The sequence below is a fragment of the Pavona decussata genome, unplaced genomic scaffold, assembly GCF_977016875.1.
Source record: "Pavona decussata unplaced genomic scaffold, jaPavDecu1.1 SCAFFOLD_233, whole genome shotgun sequence".
Lineage (NCBI taxonomy): Eukaryota > Metazoa > Cnidaria > Anthozoa > Scleractinia > Agariciidae > Pavona > Pavona decussata.
In genome coordinates this window covers 1,694,129-1,716,169 of record NW_028145638.1, presented here as the reverse complement: position 1 = coordinate 1,716,169, position 22,041 = coordinate 1,694,129, and the positions used below count along the sequence as shown (strand labels likewise).

The window sequence follows — 22,041 nt, the reverse complement described above, 5'->3', positions numbered from 1 at the left end:
GTTTTTACTTCATAGGCACTTTAATACAGGTTCAAACACAAGAAAAAAGAAATTTTATATAACATTTGATAACTTAGTGTACACTTTATGCACAAAAGCGCTCACAAATCACTTACTTGGTTAAGAAACTGCAGAGCCGATAACATGGTATGACAAACGAGAAACATGGTATACAAACGGGCTTTTCTAATAATAAAAAACGCCTAATTTCTAACGACCTTCAATATTGACTGTAGCTCGTTAGAAATTCAATTGCCTGGCACACTATTTGTTACTAGTATATTTGAGTGGTTTCTTTTACAAAGTGACTGTTTAAAAACAGGCTAAGGCAATAGAAACAGCTCGTTGGGACTTAATAAAGGGTGACTGCGACCACTTAATAGAGGTGACTGTTTAAAATAGAGGTCAAAATTACAGCAATTAATGGACGTAATTTTCGGGACTTTGACAACTGACAATCAATCAATCAATCAGTCAATCAATCAATCAATCAACTTTATTTAACCTCGAATTTACAGTGTAGCACTCAAGTGCTAATATCTTCGAGCCAATAGAGGGTGACCACTGAATAAGGTGACGCTTAATACAGGTTCGACTGTAGCTGGAACTAATGACTTCAAATGGCTGAAGAAATGTGTTATGAACCTTGCATGTCGTCCAGTTTACGGGAAAATTCAAACAATTTGACTGCTATGGATTGGCTCTGGTCCATAAACAGTTAGAATTTGGCCGCTTTGTTTGCAAGGCGTTAAAGTTAAGAACAGTCGATTTACCTATCTCGGATTGACGATTTGATATTCCCCACCTCAGTTTGAAAATAAATACACCCATGAGAATGACGATTATTCTAGAAAGTGACGCAGGCATACTCGGAAAAAAGAAATCCGAGTGCTCCTATCAGGAGTCGAACCTAAGACCTTTCGATTACTAGTTCGGATGTTCTACCACTGAGCTACAGGAGACTCGTGGGAACTTAGGCCATTAAACTAGGTTCTTGGGACACACATTCTGCATACTGCTAGGATTTGAATGTCAAACGTGTGGTATATGAAAGAAATGTGATGGTATATTTCCTAGTTTAATGGCCTTAGCTCCCACGAGTCTCCTGTAGCTCAGTGGTAGAGCATCCGAACTAGTAATCCGGCGGAAGGTGTTAGGTTCGACTCCTGATAGGAGCACTCGGATTTCTTTTTTCCGAGTATGCCTGCGTCACTTTCTAGAATAATCATCATTCTCATTCATTCACCAGGCTGGAAATATACCATCACATTTCTTTCAAATACACCCATCTTCAACAACAACAGTCGAGGTCAACTTTAAATATATCAATTGTTCTTTTATTTTAGACTTAAGCCTGGTTACAGATAGTCGTTATACACGTTGAAAATGACTGTAATGAGTAAATGATTTTTATAATTATTAAATCTACTTCTACTCTGATTTCTTCTTAAAATTCCCATTTTTTATAAAAAAAAATCCTGCTTAAAAACAAAATAATTAATAGCTATAGCCATAATTTATAATCACAAAGTCGTAAAAAAAAAAAGAAAAAATAATGAAGCACTTACAAAACGGTCGATGAATACTTACACTAGATTACAAGAATTTTATTATACATATGGTACATTATTAGCAGAATTTCCAGTACGAACTGGTCAATTCAGCTGAGTTCACTACCTACGTTTCCTTTCAACAATAGTATTCATTTAATGTCTTTCTCCTCTGAAGGTTACAGGAAATTCTACATGGGAGAAAATTATTTTTAATTAACAATGATAAATAAAAATGCTCTAACACAGAGACTCGGGGAGCTAGGCCATTAAACTAGACAGTCTTACATGAAGCACTGCACTACATTGCCTTTGCCTCAACACGATGATGAGGATGATGATGAATGCTTTTTAAAGTGGCCAGGAGTTACTCTCCAGTATCAGGATCCAACGGAAGAGTTATCCCCTGTTTGATTCTCTTGATTAAATACAGCTTGTCACGTCCAGCCTGCAAAAGCAATAAAATACTAGATTTCACTTCAAGAAAGGAAGTAACGGAAGATAGGTCTTTGTGACACTTTGGTCATTACATCATCATAAGCAATTTACGGTATGACGCCAAGTATCGTAACGGGAGGTTATCAAAACAATATCACGCTATCTTTCTCACTTAAACTATTCAATTAGCTCAATCGCGAAGGGAGGATAGGTTTAAAAAAACTGCGAGGCGTACAATGAGAATAAATGAAGCCACTTATTAAGCCTTCATGGTTTTCTTGTTTGTTTTTTGTTTTTGTTTGTCGTCGCACCCATCACTTACCCCAGATATCCGGTTGCAATGCTCGGTCAAAACATTTGGGAGTTTGAGTCCTGGCCATGGCAGAGAGAAATTTTTTTTTTCTACGGAATACTTGGTAATAGAGTGTTTTCACATGACGTCACGGCGGCCATGTTGGTGTCCTAAACTAAACCTCTGGGATTTGAACTCTATTTTTATGCTAATACTTTCTTTTGTTTCAGTAAACCAATATGGCCGGTAATCACGTGAACGAAAACGCTCTATACTAAGGCAACCGAAGATTACTATCCGATAACGTGTACTTGAAATTGATGTATAGACTTCATACTTTTTTATTTTGGTAAGAAGAGAGCCAGGTTGAAAGGGTTGAATAGGGGTTCAGTCTTAAGTCCTTCAAACACGAAGAAAAGGATACTTCTATCATTCAATGACATGCAATGATTACTAACCAGGGCAATCTGTTCCTTGAGTAGTTTGATCTTCTTTTCATTGGAATCCTTCAGCATTTTGTGGTAATATACAATAATCCTGTGAGTGCAAGAAATACAAATCAACATAAACTTAGTGCAGTGTGTAGGTGTATGTTCAGGGTATGGGGTGGAGAGGGAGGGGGGGAGAGGAAGGATAAAATAATCTAATTATCAGTTTTCGTAAGACAAAGGCTAGAGTCTAAACGAAGAACAAAGCTAGATTGCAATTTTCATAGGGGTGGGGGACGTCTTAGAAAAATCCCTGCCATGGGGGGGGGGGGGGGGTACACAAGAAAGTTTTATATGGAGAGGCTCCACCCCAAGGTCCAAACTCTTACCCTTTTATAAACCACTTTTGACAGGAAGAGTAACCCTTTCATGTACCTTCCATAGGAAGATGGTACCCCTTTCACACACCTATAGTAGAAACACTATCCTTTTTCATTGGGTCTGTTCGAGATATTTGGAAAGGCCCTTTTAAACAGTCACCTAAATGACACTTAACCCTACCCTTTTCTACATTTGTGAAAACCTTACCCTTTTATATACCTCCATCTTGAAAATGGTCTCACTTTTGGGCAAGGGATCCCCATATAGTCCAATCTAGGGAGTAAACCCCAACCTCTGGGGGAGGGTATGGATGGATATTTTCTGCAACTACGTGTATGTGTATGTAAATATTACTATTCATCATTAGGCAATGATAAAATTATAATAATTATTGACCCCCACCCCATCCTCCTTGCATACAATTTGATAATATAAATATTCTGACTGATACTTACCCAAGAATACAAAACACCATGGCAATAATGCTTGCTGATGATGCATAATTGATGACTTGTTGCAACCAGTCGGGAAATCCAGCTACAGTGGTTGTGATGACTTGGTACATGAATTTCTGACCTCTTCACATGGAAATTAACAACAACATAGTACATTATTTTTAATTCCTAATTTAGAGGATCACAATTGTATGTATGTAGTTGTCTAATCATTTGCTTGAAAGGTTTTGCCTCAGTTTAGTCAACACGATGTCTTTATTATCGTATAAAACAAAATAATAGTTTCCATTTTGTCATGGGTCTGTACTCTGACAACGCACAGATCTAGAGAACATCAAAGCATGGTAAGAACATCAGTCACATGCATGTACTACTCACCTGCCACTTGTACAAGTAGGGTACTTCTTTGTTCTTAATATGTTTTAACATTGTCTCTGCATTATGAAATACAGATACACAGGAAAATGGGATCTACTTATTAATTCGATGTCCTAGAGGTCATTGCCATGGTAACAAAGTAGAAGAGTAAAGCATATTTTTTGCACCCTTTCACCATTTTTCTTGACATTTCATACATAAAACTGATGAAATTTAACTTTTTGAAGCTTTTGTTGTGAGAACGTTTTACACTAACATTTTTGAGGAAAAAAATATCAAAAAATATTAGGATTTGTTATTTTGGCTATTACACAGAATTTAAGGTCTCAGTACATAACCAACCAGCTCAGATTTACCAAAACATAAGTTAAAAAAAAGAGTTAGAAACATGAGTTAGAAAAAAGCTTCAAAGTGAGAAACCTACTTGAAAGGACCACACAGCGCAGAGGGAGAGGTTCTGTAAAGAAATAAAATGAAGACAAATGTCAGCAAAAAATGAACTGATGGCCAAGTGGTTGTTGCAAATAATCAACAAACATGACAAAAGAAACTTTATTAAATTAATTAATTAATTGGCAACCGAAACAAATTTTTCGTCGACTTCCTAACTGGGGGTGGGGAAAGACACCACCACACTAAACACCTGGACAAGGGTCCTTTCAGTAATGTTTGGCACTCTTGCTTCCCAGGTCAAACTTACCATTACAAACCAAAATATTGGCCATTCACCTTTATCACAGGAATTTCAAATTTTGATGCAGGCTCAGTAATGCAAAATAATTGACACTGCTAGAAAAAGCACCTTACAATAATTAGTAAAAAGGCCAAATTTGATGTCGTTTAAAAAAGCAATGATATAAGTTTCATTTAGTCTGAAAATTTTATAGATGTTTGTATGGCAACAGGCAAGTTTTCCCAGTTTGATGCAAAAATCCCTGAATTTACAGATTGTACTATATCTTCAAGACTCTCAAACTTCAGGCCTTCAATACTAATTTTAATGTGCTCTTTTCAGCGGTGTCAATGGTTTTTCCTTATCTGGCTATCAAAATCTTAAACTTTAAAGGTCTATTTAGTTAAAGCGTACCACAATCAATGACCAAACACTGAAAAATTGGAGACTGTAAACAGTCTTAACAGTCCTCTTAGAAATCTATGAAAGTCCTTTGACGCATTGGACGGGAGATGGGGGGGGGGGGGGGGAATTCTCTTGAATGCTTCATGCTGGGTATCCTATGATGGACTAGCATCCCATCCAGGGGTGAGTAGTAATACTCCTAGTCACTTCATGCTGGGTATCCTATGATGGACTAGCATCCCATCCAGGGTAGAGAAAACTCCAAGTTGCTTTGATTCATGCACAGACACCAATTTTAACACTTACACATCTGCCGACATGATGGTATATCCAATGACAATCAGTGACAAGGTAAAGGACACAGCAAGTAAAAACAGGAACAACAGGTTCATTTTAGATGCCCGGAACGGCCTCATGGATGCACGGCAGTTCATGACCACACTGATCTGTCAGAAACGAAAGAGGGTTGTTACTGTAAATAATAATATCATAGAGTGAGTACATGTAGATTTGGAAAAGAAAGTGATGAAATGAAGGAAGAAGGAGTAAGAGAGGCAAGTTCAGTATAAGCAAAAACAGACAAACAAATAATAATAATAATAATAATAATAATAATAATAATAATAATAATAATAATAATAAATAAATAAACAATTATTACTACTGGCTATGGTCAAATCATGTTGGGGTGCAGGGTACTCTGTATAATGAACTAAAATGCCCAAAAGGGGAACCTTTGTCAGGCTGGAGGTATGTGAAAGATTGGGGATTTCATGAGTTAAAGTGCTACTATGATCAAATTTTTACCTCTTGAATTTTAAGGTTTATCACATAGAATTCTAGGAAAGATTAAAAACGCCGTTTACCGTTTCTAAATATCTGAATTGGTTCCGGAGATATTTAAGTTTGAAAAATGTGTAAAATATGTAAATGAGATGACTGATGAGGTCATATTCTCAACTCAATATAACATCAAGTATATAAATAGAGCTATCTCAGTCAATTTACAGCAGAGACCATTGAAACCTGGCAGGCTAATAGTTCTAAAGGAAATACACCTACGGCTATAAAAAATTCGGTTCCCATGGCAACTCACTCTTTTCCAGTCCCCTCCAACCTGATTTCAATATTTTAGTGATTTTTAGTTTGAAAAACATTTAACAAGGCCCAAACCTCGACCTAACATATTTATACGCTTGCTGGATCATGCAGATGAGGCACCATTGGCAAATATCAAAATAGACAGCAAATGTGGCCAGCAAAGCCTTAAGTCAATCAGGGAGGACTGGAACCCAGTATGTTGCCATGGTAACAAAACTGATAAGTTCATATTATGAAGCGCACCTGGAACAATGTAACTGCAAAGATTCAAGCATTTCTGATACAAATTGGTTGAGATATCTGTTTTCATAATATTTGATCAAAATTCGGTTGAGTTTATGATGTCATCACTTGGCTAATTTGCATATTTTAAAAACTTGAATATCTCCGGAACAAAAAGAGATATTTGAAAATAGTAAACAGCATTCTTCTTCACGTACAGACTACTTGTTTATGTTTTAAAATGGCTCAGATTAGAAAGACGTGAATTTTAAAGGAAATGGGTACATGTAGGAAAAACTGTAGCTTGAACAGACCTAATGACAGGAGATGCAGTGTACATTTCTACAGTGAGTATGTAAAAGGGGTACCATTTTCTATGGAAGTTATAAGAAAGGGGTACCTTTCTGGTCAAAAATGGTATGGTTTGGACCATGGGGCGGAGCCTCCTTTCATAAAACCTTGTTGAGTACCCCCCCCCCCCCCACCTCCCTCTCCCAGTATTGTCATTCTACAGGTGGTTTGAAACCAATCTCTAGGGATCCAAAAGACAATGGTGTGGCAGCCATGTTGGATGACAGAACCTTTTGTTTTGTCATCCAACATGGCCGCCATACCATTGTCTTTTTGGATGTCCAGGGATTGGTTGCAAACCACCTATTGCCATGATTATCATTATACAGTCCAGCACTGGTATGCTTAATCATTCAGCCACATACCGCAAACCTCACTTAGAACAACCTGTTATGTTGTAAATTAGATATACTAAGAAAATACAGCATGTGATGAAGAATTAACTCACATTGAAAATAGTTATAAATGACACTTGCAATCCACTTACCCTTTTAACATAAAATAAAATGACCAGCTTTATAACCTGGATAAGTGGCAATAAGGGACTGTAAAATGTACCAATCCTGTGTACAGATGACACCAAGACAACATTAGAAATCAAGAATTGTATTTGCTTACAGTTTAACTCAAACGTGGTATTTGTAGGGAGCTAGCTGTGTGGATGAGGAAACAGTTCTGCTCAACAAAGCTCCAGAGGAGCATGTTATATGGTGCAGAGGCTGCCATGTGCAGCTTGAAACCGTGATCTCAAGATAACTGGCTGCTGAGAGTTTGGAGATTGGAGTTGAGATTGTATGGAACAGTTGACAGATCAACAAATGGATCTTGGAACGCGTATATGGCATCGCCCGCAGATTTTGCAGGGGTGAATGACATCAGCAACTTGGCAGAGAGCTTGGAAATGAGATCATTGAATACACTCCCTAATCTTTGATTTTTAGTAGTAACTATTATTAATAATAAAGCCTCAGTAACTGTGATTTCTAGGTAAGCCCTGATAAAGGGTTAATTAATTAAAAATTAATTCTTTCATATGCTGAATCAATGCATATCCATCATGTAAATGAACATCGCTTACCAACACAGACACTGTGCGTATATCAGATCAATAACATTCCTGGAAATATCAAACCCAGGAGGTCCCACTGTTTCCTTGCACCATGGGATATTTACTGCCAGAATCCTATGATTCAGACCACATTAATATTAAACTTGGAAAAATATACATAAGAATCAGATGTAATTACAATAATAACATATTCAAACACCAGTTATCAGCAGTCAATTGAAGGAATGCCTGGAAAAAAGCCCAACGGAGTAAGTGACTTGTGATGAATAACTAGATTCTCCTTTCTTGGTTTCTATTCGCTTGTAAAACAAAAGGAGAATTCAATGACCTTACATCAAAAGTCACTTATGGCGTTATTCCACACTCCCACTCCATTATGGTTCTTAACGGCTGATGTAATTCAGTAACCAAAATTAAAGTAGATCAAGGCCATACCTTCGAACAAATTCGCCAAAGAAGGTTGACAGCAGCAGGAAAACGAAATCTACAATGACAAGTCTGTAGAATGCAAATCCAACATAATTCTCCCAGCACCTTATGATTTTCTATGAAGAACAGAAATTTTCTTAAATTAAATATCAATAATTACAAAGATTTATTAATAAGAAATAAAAATTAACCTTATGAAGGAAGTGCTATCAACTTGCAAATTATTGACATTGTGAGAATTCAAGAGCTACGCTATCAACTGGGCTATCTCATACCTACCTCAATCAGATAAAGATTGGTCGATTTATAAAATTTCTAAAGCAGGCAGGCAGTTGCAGAAAACTTGAGTGCAAAACATAATTAAATAAGTAAATAACTTCCACAAAATTATTTAATTATTATTAATTAAATATAGTAAAATGCCTTTCTCCAATAAACTCCCCTACGACTTTTTTACCAGATATCCATACGGCACTTAACAGTAATTATTGAAACCTCTGCAACTGGATGTTTTTAAACAAGGGGAAACCATTATCATTTTGAAACATTTGTAATGAATAGAATGCAAAATCAATGGAATCTAATTGATAAATAAATACAATTATTTATTTAAGTGTTTTATATCTACACTGTACCTCCAATTTTTATACCATGGCAAAAATAAAAGAAGTAACAATTTTAAATAAATTATTACCAGAAGGAAATTTTTGACTGTTACCTGAGAGTAAAAAAAAAATATGAGATTTTTGTTACTTACTGGATCACAGCCCCTTGAACCAACGCTGCCCAAGAGTTCTTTGCCACTTCGGCATCTTTGAATGTCAACAAATAGCAGCACAGTGACCGTTGTCACTGACGTAAGCATCATTAAGGTAGTCCTGATCAGTGTAAGAAAAAACAGACGACAACAAATGTTACAAAAAAGTTTTCAATCATCTTTTTGAACTGCATAAATTTTTTTAAAGTAAATCAAAAAAAATTTGTTTTCCTTGAAATGTGAGCATGCTTTTTGCAAAAAATAATTTCATACAAAAGATAAATAAATAAATAAATAAATAAATAAATAACAACCAAAAAAAGTGATTATTCCAAATGCATGATTGTTCTCATGCATTGTTCTAATTTTTAGATTTTTTGAAACATGAAACACTATCAGTGAACAGATACAAGAAATTCTTGAAAAAAAAAAATATATATATAATTAAAAAATTAAATATTTTCTGTTTCGGATGTCACATGACCAATTAGGCATGGTCCAATGTTTCTGTTTTGGGTCATGTCACCATGGGTGTGGTCCAATGATGTCATCGATTGAACCACACTTGTAACACTAAATGAATACTGACCAAATTTGGTTCAATATGATGAAACATGTGCTGAGTGATAGTAAACTGTTCTTTCCCTAGCAACGGTGTCAAAAGATAGGTAAATGGACTCTTAAGTGCATGTGGCAGGTCTTTGCCTGGAGTCCTTCAACTTTTAATACAATTTGTGTTTGTTGCCATGGTGGTCTCTTTTGAACTTTCATTCTAGCTAATTACTTGAAACCAGTAACTAAAATGTTACCACAATTAATTAACATATAATCTACAAATAAAACCACTGTATCAATTAAATATTAAAATTCACTTTTATGATCAGTCTTAATTGATTAATACCTTGCCAAATTTACATTAATGGTAGTTCGTGGACTCCTGTATCTTTCCAGACTTGCAATAATGCGAAAAGCCATTGGCATGATAAGGTTAATGCCTGACACCACTAAAGGGAGGAGTAATTTTTCCAGCACATCATCTTGATCCTAAAATAAAAAAAATAAAAAAAATAATAAAAATAAAAAAAATGACACTTGTCTACCAACTATCAATCACAAAAGGTTGTTTTCTTGAAAACAACTGATTGGCATGAAGGCCCTGGACATTTGTACATGTACATGTACATACTTATTCGGCCCCTAGTTGCTGAATCAACAACAACCTTGCGGTCTCATTGGGACCTGATCAACCATCTATAACACATAATACAGAATGAGACATCCATGTTATGGAGGAGTACAGAAAGAGTGATTTCATCATGCAGTCTTTAATTTGAATGATTTTTTATTTTTTAATCTTCACCCACAAAACTGTTATTTTTAACAGAATGTATGTAAAAACAATAAATACCACTTGTAACCAAGGTGTAAATAAAAATTCCTTACCGAAGAAAGTGAAAGGCTTGCAGAAAACTGGATAACGTATGCAGCACCTGCCATCAGTGCAAGGACAATAAAATTGGTGAAAAGACGAAGCCAGAATACATTACACTTTTCGCCCAGTGTGCGGTCATAAAAGTAACTCTGCTCTGCAATCACCTCCTAGAGAAAGGAAATTTGAAATCAAAGTCAGAATATCATTACTGGACAACTTTCGCATAACAGAGATATGAGCATGCGAAAAGATAGTTCCCTAACTCTTGAAACTTATTTCAGGAACAAGTCACCCATTCATGTAGCTTTATACAGTCTGGGGACTAGTTGATGGACATTTGCATGCCTTTGTCTTGTGGGATTACAAAATTTAGTTAGTAGTATATGTAAGCACAAGAGGTATGACTTAGGGGGAGGGTTTTTTTTAGGTGATTTAAGTTTAGGGGGAGGGGGTGGAGCCTTGTTTTTGATTTCCTTGCTACAGAGACACTCTGATTTGATCTGCTATTGTTTTATTTTTCTCAGTTTAATTAATTAACAATAATAATAATAATAATAATAATAATAATAGTAATAATAATAATAATAATAATAATAATAATAATAATAAAAACATATTTATGCAGGATGACCATTTCAGTTATAAAAACTGCTATCAACATGCATATGGTTCCTGCGTAAAGAAAAAAAAAAACGATCTAAAAAGCTACATAAAAAAATTGAGGAACGAGAAAACATCCACATGAAAAGAGATAAAAGGACTAAAACTAGAGTTCACATACAATTATTAAAAATATCTGCCCCTTTATAAAAAAACGCTCTTTTAGTCGATTCCAATTTAACCCTATCAATAACTAGTTTGTTCTTATTCCTAATATCATAATCATGAATATCATGTCATTTAAGTTGAAAATAATATTATTGGAACAATAACTTGGGGCCGTTCCCTTGAGGCACATATTTCAGCAGGCTGATACAACCCAGTTTGGACTTGTGTGACAGGTTGCAAAATAATCCTGCTACTACAAGAATTTTTAAGGAAAATAGGTTTTACACTGACAGCAGTTCACATGAAGGAGCTTTTGTCATCATCTGCTTTACCATAGAATTCCAAAAGTAATGGTCCCCATTATTGTGGGATTTAGCAGGCCAAAAGGGGCCACTGCTATCGGGTAGCCGTTTCTCTCGGATGATTAAAAAATGTTCCCAATTTATTGGTCATTCCGTTTATGCATGCTATTAACTCCGCACATGAATAAAGCAAACTGTAACAAATAAAATGCCCCAAATGTTCGTACTGTATAACAAAAATACTGTTCGTGTTATACTGCAACTAATAATTATTGTATCATTTAACTCTGCTGACACATACAGCATTTAAGGGATAATTTCCAAAGGATTCAGTTACTAAATTTGGAAATAAAATCACAAATTATTCTGCATGTTGTTTAGTCCTTTACTTGAGCTGTTCAATCTGCTTTACGATGGCAGAGTCCAAAGATTTTCACATGTTAGAACTAAGTTACATTTTGTATCTAATGCAATGTTGATACAAATTGAACGGTAATTACGATCAAATATGGTATGAGCCTATTGGTGATTCAGTGACTGTAAAAAAGAAAGAGGAGACATTTTTGTGTTCCAGTTACTTGATATGTTACATTAAATACTTTAATTGCATTGAAAGTCTATCGAAATATAGAGATTGACAATAAAAAGTTAATTTGTAGGATGGTATAAATATAGAGTCAAAAAATACTACTTGAAACATTACACTTTACATGAAATACAATACACTTATATTTTATTGTTGTTGAGTTGTCATTTTCAAAGGGCTGTTACTTTCGGGTGAGCCATTAATTTCGGGTGGGGGTGCATTACTTTCGGAGTTCAAGAGGAAGATAAAAAACTAAGTTGAACGTTACTCTTGGCAGGCTGTTAATTACTTTAGGACTTCTACGGTATCTTTGGACATATTAGCAGGTCTGCAATCTCACAATTTGAGTAAAATAAAGTTTTACATTGATTGATTTGTCCACGGGTCATCTAGCCCTTGTTCATATGCTGACCTGACAAGCTAGCTACCATTGAACCAACAGAGAAGAGCTATTACATGTATACACATCACACACAAACCTTAAGTTCATTGTAGACGCTTTTGTGTTTTAACAACGCTGCACTCTTGTCTGTTATTCCGTAATCCCAGGAACAAAACACTTTGGAAACAAACAAGCTGAAATCATCTCCTGAATATATGAAATTCTCTCGGTAGGAGTTTGCCATGCTGCAAATTAAAATGAAATGCAAAGGCAAATGTTATATCCAATGTTTGTGCAGGGTGTGTAAGGCTTGGCCAGGGATTTCATTAACATTTATTATAACTGAACAGGTAGGCAAAAGGTTATTTTAATATTTTTTTTGGTACACCTGGGCCAGACAGTTAACTTGGATAATATTATATTCTTTTGTGGAAAATTAAGTCTGACGAGATGTCAAAATTGGCTGGGTAAGGTTGTCTTCAGAGACGGTCATTTTGCCCAGTGCTGGCTCTTAATGAAACCCCTGCTTGGTTCAAATGTCACACTTATACACAATGTCAAAATAATAATAATTATTAAATTCAATTGAGCTCGTCAACAGTTGTTGACTGTTTCAGTTATGATCCTTCATCGACTTGAATGGAAACATTTCTGGTCATTCATATGGCAAAGCACTTGAAAATTCAGCTGGCACATCAGCATGATTCTCTAAGTACCTACCTGTACACCAGCGTAATCAAACACAGCAGCAGATAACCACCTCCAACAAGCAGATAGGCTAGTGGCATATTATAATTCAAGTCATCATCACCAATCTTTTCACTTGTATAGGCCCCATAGTAAAGCTCTGTAGTAGTGAACCAACCCTAAAGCCGAGGATACACACACAATGTATCATTTTATTAGTAATTACCAAAGTTCCAACACTCCCCCTCAGCATGCATATACACCTGTTTCGAGAAAAGTTGTCCAAAAAAGAGTAAAAGCGTATGGAACAACGCCGAAAGGTAGTCCGAAAAACACTCAATAAATTTCAATAAAAGCTCAGAATCCATAATGCCCACCATCTCAAGTCTTCGCTGTACGGTCGAGGCATTATGGATTCTTAACTTTTATTGAAATTTATTGGGTATTTCCCAGACTACTTTTTGGCATTGTCACGTACGCTTTTACGCTTTATTTGGACAACCTTTGTCAAAACAGCTGCATACAGTGTAAGTAAAATAGTCCAGCTGTAGATGCTTTAAACTGTATAATTAAAGCAAAGGTATGTAGTAGGTACATGGCATCGAGCAGAGGTGGGGTTAGGGTTAGGGTTAGGTTTTAAGGGTTAACCCCCAAAACCCACCCCCCCCCCCCCCCCCCTCTTCATGGCCACATTTTGAACTTAGGTTGATAACTGATTTAAACTACAATGCAGGTCAAAAGTAGTTGGGACACCTGTCCAATAATCATGTATTCCAAGTAAAGTTGGCTTTTTGGGGTCACAATTGGAGCGTACCACCCCCCTCCCCCCCCAAACAATGTTGGAAGATGCAGATAAACAGTATTTTTGTTGAAATCTGTGTTGTAGTGTCAAATCTCAACATTGCTTGGGGGGGAGGGGGTGGGGGGAGATTATTTCAGTAGTATCTCGTTAAGTGTCCCAACACTTTTGACCTGCATTGTCTGAAAACGACTAGTTGCGAAAAAGTGCTGTTAACGTGGTCAAGGGATACCAAGTTACCAAGGGATACCAAGTTTCTGGCATAACTATAATACGGAATTTGCGACGGTAATAAACGATGTTTGGCGTGACCAAACGAGTGTACGAATGCGCGCGGACGGCGTTTAGCGAAATTTTGCGCAAGCTGGTCCCAAAACAGATGGAAGACGTTTATTTGTTATGGATAACGACCCGTCGCAAACAAGCAGGTTAGCTAGGGATGCGTTAGAAGAGATAGAGGCTGAATTTCATGAAATCCCTCCGCGTTCACCGGACCTAAATCCTATCGAGAACATATTTCATCTTGTAAAGAGATATTTAGAATCCGAAGCAATATCTAGAAATATCACAAGGGAGTCGTTTGAGGAATTTCAAGCTAGAGTTTTAAGAGCTTTTGATTGTATTTGTACTGAAACTATAGATAACACAATTGCCAGTTTGAACAAAAGGATAGAAGCTATCCTTGCCTCTAAAGGCGGTAGAACCAAATATTAATCACGCAATGCGGAACTGTGAAAACTGAACATGCTTTATTATTTACACTTCAGTATATTCTGTGAATTTCTAAAGCGTGTAAAGTGTAACTTCATTTTCATGCTATCTGAGGAAAATGCTTGTGTAAATTGTAATAATTGTCACTTTGTAAAACTCGTGACAACGAGAAGTTTATCACATGCGTGACATTTGCATTTTGTTGACGTAAAGAACTGAACATTACTCACTACAATACTCACTTTAAATAGTGGAGATTTATGCAAATTGAAAACGTATTTGACATTACATGAACACAAATTTAGAAAGTATGTATGTTTTCTTTAGTTTGAAGAAACTATTTCTTTCATTATATGAGTTATTGCGCATTTTCAACTCAGTACTCAGTAAAAGCACAAGAAAAGAAAGCTATTAATTAGCTCTTTATATAAAACATTCAATTTACTGAGTAATGTTGTAAACTCTATTCAGACACGTTCCTTTGGAGCGCATTATACAACAATTGTTTTTATATACTCAACAAGAGTAGCCGGCCATAGTTTATTTTTAAACACTGTTCTTCATTGATGCCAAATGAATGCAAACGTTACTGAGTATTGTCGCGAGCATCATGTCGCCGTCAGTCAGCAATGTAAACATTGCTAGAATTCTCTAGAATGAATCGTGCAAAACAATGTCCACAGGGCGCGATTTCTCGCTGTTCACTCTGTGAAATGGGCTTCCAGAACCGGAAAAAAGACCATCTAATGTCCATCATGTTTGTGTTGTCTATTATCGCTTCGCCAAACGTCTCTCTACGGAACTTTTCAGTGTCTGCGCGACTGTACGTTATAATGTAAACAACTCTCTGGCTTTCTGAAGCCTCCATTTTCTCATTGAGGACAACACTCTAAAGAGCTTTCAGAGCCGCGCGCTCACAGTATAACACGATTTCTATGTAAACAACAGACCTTGTGGGCAGCGGATGGCATATCCGATTTAATAAACAAAACACCACGTTTTGAACTCTTTGAAAGTGAAATAAAGCTCATCGTTTCTTAAGCGTTACAACAGTGTGAACATGCAAGTTGTTATTTTTTACCCCGACTCACTGATCTGCATGGTATTCATTTGTCTATCTTTTTCCTGATATACACCTGTTGCGCCTTTCCCGTATCCATACTCTAATATGACAATACGAAAAGTGCGGCAATTGAAATTCCTTGTATATTGTTCACAAATATGTTCTTCTTGCTTACCAAACAAGAGTTCTCATAAGAAGCCCCGCTTTTCATCGACCAATAGGCCACAAACCTGATCTCTTTCAAATACTCACTTTCAGACAATGCAGGTCAAAAGTAGTTGGGACACCTGTCCAATAATCATGTATTCCAAATAAAGTTGGCTTTTTGGGGTCACAATTGGAGCGTACCACCCCCCTCCCCCCCAAACAATGCTGGAAGATGCAGATAAACAGTATTTTTGTTGAAAGCTGTGTTGTAGTGTCAAATCTCAACATTGCTTGGGGGGGAGGGGGTGGGGGGAGATTATTTCAGTAGTATCTCGTTAAGTGTCCCAACACTTTTGACCTGCATTGTAGGTTCAGTACATATTTTTTAATTACCTACTGTAGATTAATTTAAATGTTGTTGACCAATTCAACCTTCTTACATGTTTGATCTAAAACCAGATGCTACATACATGTATTGCCTAGCCTCCAGCAGTCTTACCTCTCCCGTAAGCATCTCCCAACCAGTAAATGAAGCATTGTTGTTTTGAACACTATTTTCATGGATGACTTGTGGTATAAACAGGAAGAATATGGTCAACGACAGTATCACAAGGTTAAGGAGGAACAGCCACCGCAGCAGCACAAAATATGACTGAACTCCAGAACCAAACATTCCTGTTGGCAATAAAAACAAATTATCATTATTTTATTAATTCAGTCAGGCCTCCCTGAACGACCACCTCTCCTTAGCAACAACCTCTTGTAAAGCCCTTGTAAGTCCCTTGAAGGAAGAGCTAATACTAATAATACTCCACAAATTCAGCTTGCTGCGTGACAATGGTGTCGTGCTGTATCAACAACACTGACATTCAACTTGATATTCTCATCAAACTCTCGCAAAAGAGTCAAGCCTTTAGTTAGTACACGTACTTATAGTTTTTCAACCTCTTGTGAGACGGCTGTCTCGTCTCTCGAGACGAGAATCGCGTCTCGGGAGAGGGTGCTAACTTACTTTTGAGCGGTACTGTATATTCAGAATTTTAAGGCATTATGCCTTGTATAAACAGTCCTTATATGAGTCCAGTGCACTAGCATCATGGCCAATCTTCTAACACAGTGTACCGCAAGTGTACTCACCATGAATTAACTTGAGATGACCTCTCCACAATTCCATTGAATACATAATTTCTTTGGCACCATCTTTAAAATGCTGCCATCCCTGAAATGGAAAGTTATCATGTGTTTGATATTACAGACCTTTAGATTAATTTGAGTACAGAGTATGAGTACAACTACGAGTTTTTCAAATAGACAAAGAGTGGCCTGATTCAACCAGAGTCATTTTGAACTGGAAAAATTTCAAGGAACCCACAAGGCCAATAGCAATATCAAACACGAGGAAGAGTATTTCATCAGATATCCAAACACTGAGAAGTAGGTTGAAAAAAACAAGGCGCAGCTGAGTTTTTTTAAACGACTTAGAGGTGTTTGGATATCTGATGAAACACACTTTCGAGTGTTTGATATAATGGCTTCTCAAATGATCAATAATTCTTGGAGAAATTCAAGGCTAAAGTTGGCAAAATTTTATGGTAATTGGGATCACGTATCCAAACCACGGTCACGGTACTGATTTTCTTTGTTTTCTCCTCATGAATTATCATGAAAACATATATAGCAGAGACAAGAAAGATTTAAATTCATCTTCTTAGAATGAGCCACTCACAGAATAAACAGATACATACAGTGTAGGTCCATTGATTGTGTTAAGTTAGTACTGTCTAGAAGTTCTACTTCATTTAAGTACGGTCAACTCCCTTTATTGCGGACACCCTTGGGACCGTAAGTTACTGTCCTTAATATCGAGAGTCTGTAGTAACGGGAATTTAGTCAATCAGTTACATGTCTGCACTGCAATTTACAGTATTTTTGCCGCGGATTTCGCTGCTGTCCGTGTTATCGGGATGTCCATAATAGCGAGGTGTCCGCAAGGCGAGAGTTGACTGTAACTGCACCATAACGATCAACATGTTAAATTAATGTTTTTTACAAAATACATGAGTACATTATTACCATGGCAACTGTGAGCTTGAATTGCCTCCATGCACTTATTCCCTTCTGGTCTCTTCTTCGCACTGCTGATTCCACAACATTCTCTCTTTATATAAAATAATAAGAAAGTTTAATCAAAGGTAATTTAGTGACTGACCTTAAAAAACATTATTTGATTTCTTAGGAGACAGATATCCCCTACTTCCCCTGCTTTACAAAGCCCCCATTTCTAATAAGCCTGCCCCCTGCTAAATGTAGCCTTCTGTTAGATGCAGAGGCTCTTTGGGAGGACTGCGTGATGATCCCAAAGAGCATTTATGTAGGAGGCCACCAACCCTGCTTCCCCTGTTAGATCAGATGCCAAATTTTTAATGACCGAAATTTCCACCATTAGAAAATGTTCAGAAAAGGAAACACTTCAAAATGCAAGCATACCAATGGTTAAAACATCAGTTAGTTTCTCTAAAAGAAAACTTGGACTTCAAGGTACAGACTGAAGTATATTTCACTGATCAGGTAAAACGATATGAGATGGTAATTTGTGATACACAACCTACAGTGTATTAGTACTATTCAATTAGCATACATGTAGAGTGCATGCTCCTCACTGTTATTCATCAAATAAATAAAATGAAAAAAAAAAAATGGGAATTTGACATGTATACACCGTACAGAGTGGCTCTTTGTCAACTGTTTCCTGGATGAATATATAATTTCTTTTTTGTAGGGTGAATTTGTTGACTTCCTTAGTTTATTGTTCAATCTTATGACCTGTTTGTTTCATCAAAAACTAACGGGACTATGGCTATCGGGATTCTATACTTATGCAATGCTGATATGTACAACACGTCATGCCCTAATATTAGGTAAAGTGAATTGATTAAAGCATTTTTCCAAAGCTGTCTGCAATTTTTTATGTGTGCTTAAATTACATGACTGACAAGCTGGTAAAAATGTAAATTGATGTAAAATAAATAAATGTAATTTGTTTACAGGTCCATGGAGTGGCACGAGCTCCTAGGATCTTGTTCAAAGGTATCCATGGATTTCCAGGTCAAATTGGAATTTCTTATACTGTAAGTAAAGGTTTAGATATACATTAATTAAGGCAAGTGAAAATAAACGATAAAAACGAATAACGTTTTGGTGTCATCATGACGCCATTATCAAGTTTGGAGTAATTGAAATAAAGTCAATGTCAGACATAGTACTTCACCAAAACATTACCTAAATTAAAATTTGGAAGTGTTTTTTATTTGTGGAGGGAGGAAAACCAGAGGACCCAGAGAAAAACTTAAACAGCAGGCCAGGAATGAGAACTAACAACAAATTCAGCCCACATATGGCATCAACTCCGGGAATCAAACCCAGGTCTGACATTTGAAGGATAACAGGGTTAGTTTCTAAAGAAACTATGGTGCTGCGTCGTCGATGGGGAAAACATGTAGATACATTTATCAACAGAGTTGATAACTAAAGGTAAATTGGCCACTGTATGAGACTCGAGTGCTGACATTCCAAACGAGGCCGATTTACATTTTACCTTCAGTTATCAACTCTGTTGATACACTCAAACATTCACATTTTAAAATTTTGAAGGAGGTGACTACAGAGAGCGCAGTGATGCCAACGAGTGCTCTCACCACTACACCATCCCCTCCCCCCTTCCCCCCCCAACATTGCCTATAAATGCCAGGAGGAAAATGTCAGTCAGATTTCTGGGTTTATAGGAATTGGACATTCTTTAATCTTGCAGGAATGGAAAGCTAAGAATAAGGAAACAAAAGTAAAATTTATCAGACAGTTTATACAAACCTTAGACTGCGCTTTCTTCTGATGGAAGTAGGCATTTCTTTGATAGACTTCCTCCTCTTCGTCAGTTCAGCAAATTCTTCTGCTGTAAGGTGCACTGGTACATCGTTGATCACTTCATCTTCATAGACGCTTGAGCCCCCACCATCTGTTCCATCATATGACATGCTTCTAACAGAACCACGTGAATTCTGCACCCTTTTTTTTAGCGTCCTCCGCATCCCTTGCTTGAATGCATTTTCTGATGGTAGGCCTCTGATGGAGCGAAGGTGATGGCTCGGCATGCTCTTTTCCAACTCTTCGTTATCCCGCCAGTAGTCCTCATCATCAGCATCATCATATCCCTCATTGGCGCCACCCTGGGGTCGCACATGAACCACACTAGAGGCATTGCTGTGATATGTGTCCGTAGATGCCATTGACTCTTGTGATGGTACTCTCAGAAGATTTCCTGTCCTCTGTTCAGGGACTTTCAAAAGATACAAGAGATAAAGTCATGAATACATAAGGTCTTGCAAACATGTGTAAATGTCATATATTTTCCTGAGTAAGGATAGGAATGATAGAATAAACATCATTGTTATTAATAACTATCAGAGATCATGTTAATTTACAGGAGAGATGTACAACTTCATTATCACACTATGCATGTAGAGGCCAGCTTTTAATTCAGTGTAGTCAAGTCTTTTATACCAGGAAGTTTGAATTAAAAAGTACTTGAAAGTTATATGGTTTTTATTGATACCAATGCCGGCTATAAAAATATTAAAGGATCTAGTATATTTATCCCTGCTTCCGAGTTCTTCGGGTCCCTAAGGAAAATATTAAGTATAAACAAGGATTATATTATCTACAATAAACTGAGGGCTGTTAATGTGCGATTTGAGAATTATCTTAAAAGTGGATCACTTCAATAAGGCTCGAACGATTTTGTAAAACCGTGAAGAGAGACTGTCGCAGAGAATAAATGACATGTTTTTGTGAGAAATATTTGTATAACAGTTTCGTGACAATTGCGCCGCACAATTTTTCAACCACAAAGGACGGAACACCTTCAATTTTTCTCCTCACCCTCAAAACAAAAGAGATGAACAAAGAAATACGCCTATTCTGTAGGTAATCCAACTATTATCTGCTTGAGGGAAGACTGTTTTTCCTACCTCTATACTTGACTTGTAAGAAATCGAATGTGTGTGATCGACCGTTCGCTCGCTCCAGTGAGGAAACGAAAATTATAATAACTTACTGCAAAATACGTCAGAGCTGAAATTTACATAATCTTTTGCATTTATTAGTTCAAACATTTTTGAGTTCCCATAACAACATAACTCGCAAAATGATTTGGTGAGGCGATGAACACAAATTTGGTTGGACAATCATGGCATAACATATGCTATGCATCACAAAGCTTATGACATGACCCTCACTCATAAAATGGGTTTATGCAGATCTATGCGATCCAGAGTGATCGATTATTTTAACAAGGAAGAGTGTTCTCGAAAACTCGAGGATTTTGGCCTTCGTTCTGCACGCAGTTCTGACATAAGTCTTAAGGAAATGGAAACGCTTTTTCTCAGAGTATCTGTGTAATTAATAAAATCTACAAATACAAAAACCACCTTTTGTTCGATCGTGGTTGATTGAAGCCAATTGAATGCAAAATGAACAGAACAATGCATTGTTTTGCACGCATTTCACAGTTCACTAGCATGTGTGAAAACTCTCGAACTTGAAATAAGGAAGACAAAAATGATGTAAACTGTGTTTTCGACTAGCTAGCCATCTCTATTCAACGGCAAAAATATTTAACTTAATAAGCTTAACTTCGTAACTCACATCACCGACATGTCGCGCCAAACGAGGATCACTTTTACAACTCGACTTCTGCATATTAAGTAAACAAAATACGGCATCAAATGATCGTCTTACCAAAGCTTTCGTTAACTTGGCCTACTCCATGACTTGAAGATGGTTTTTCTTCGTTTTCCTCTGCAGTGCTAGGACTAAAGTCGAGAAAACTGCCTTCAGAGCGGGAAGGCGCTTGCTCAAGTCCTTGAACGTTCCTATTCCGGTCAGACATGTATACGGTTGACAGCTGCGATTCGCGGCTGTCAAAAACACAGGTCACCAAATTACTGAAATTCCCTGGTATGGATAAGATAAAGCAATCAATTTTTCATTCTCTTTGGTCAGACTGCAAATCGGATAGGAGGACTGAGGATTTTATTACGCCAACTGAGGAGCGAGAAACTGGGTACTAAGCGGAAGTGGCTACCCAGGGGACTACCCAGAATCGTTGCCCGAATGAATTAGCCGAACAGGTCCCCGCACAGTGGACGATTTTTCCTTGCAAAAAGCGACAACTAGACGG

At 36.9% G+C, this 22,041-nt stretch overlaps 1 protein-coding gene across 2 annotated transcripts; it reads right to left on the bottom strand.

Annotated features, from left to right (window-relative positions):
• Positions 1 to 1,310: 1,310 nt before the first annotated feature.
• Positions 1,311 to 21,900, bottom strand: LOC146458318 (transmembrane channel-like protein 7). Of its 2 annotated transcripts, none has more exons than XM_085090902.1 (18): positions 21,600 to 21,900; positions 19,674 to 20,139; positions 17,880 to 17,964; positions 16,944 to 17,025; positions 16,306 to 16,481; positions 13,120 to 13,265; positions 12,497 to 12,644; positions 10,373 to 10,528; positions 9,831 to 9,973; positions 8,930 to 9,050; positions 8,179 to 8,288; positions 7,753 to 7,857; positions 7,162 to 7,237; positions 5,307 to 5,446; positions 4,347 to 4,379; positions 3,545 to 3,667; positions 2,739 to 2,817; positions 1,311 to 1,998 (listed from the first exon to the last, which is right to left on the bottom strand). In XM_085090902.1, exons 1-18 carry the CDS (start codon positions 21,748 to 21,750, stop codon positions 1,918 to 1,920), a joined length of 2,421 nt encoding a protein of 806 aa, XP_084947028.1. In that variant the 5' UTR covers positions 21,751 to 21,900; the 3' UTR covers positions 1,311 to 1,917. The 2 variants fall into 2 exon arrangements, with proteins under 2 accessions (XP_084947028.1, XP_084947029.1); XM_085090903.1 differs by lacking the exon at positions 21,600 to 21,900 and adding an exon at positions 20,831 to 20,962.
• Positions 21,901 to 22,041: the final 141 nt, after the last annotated feature.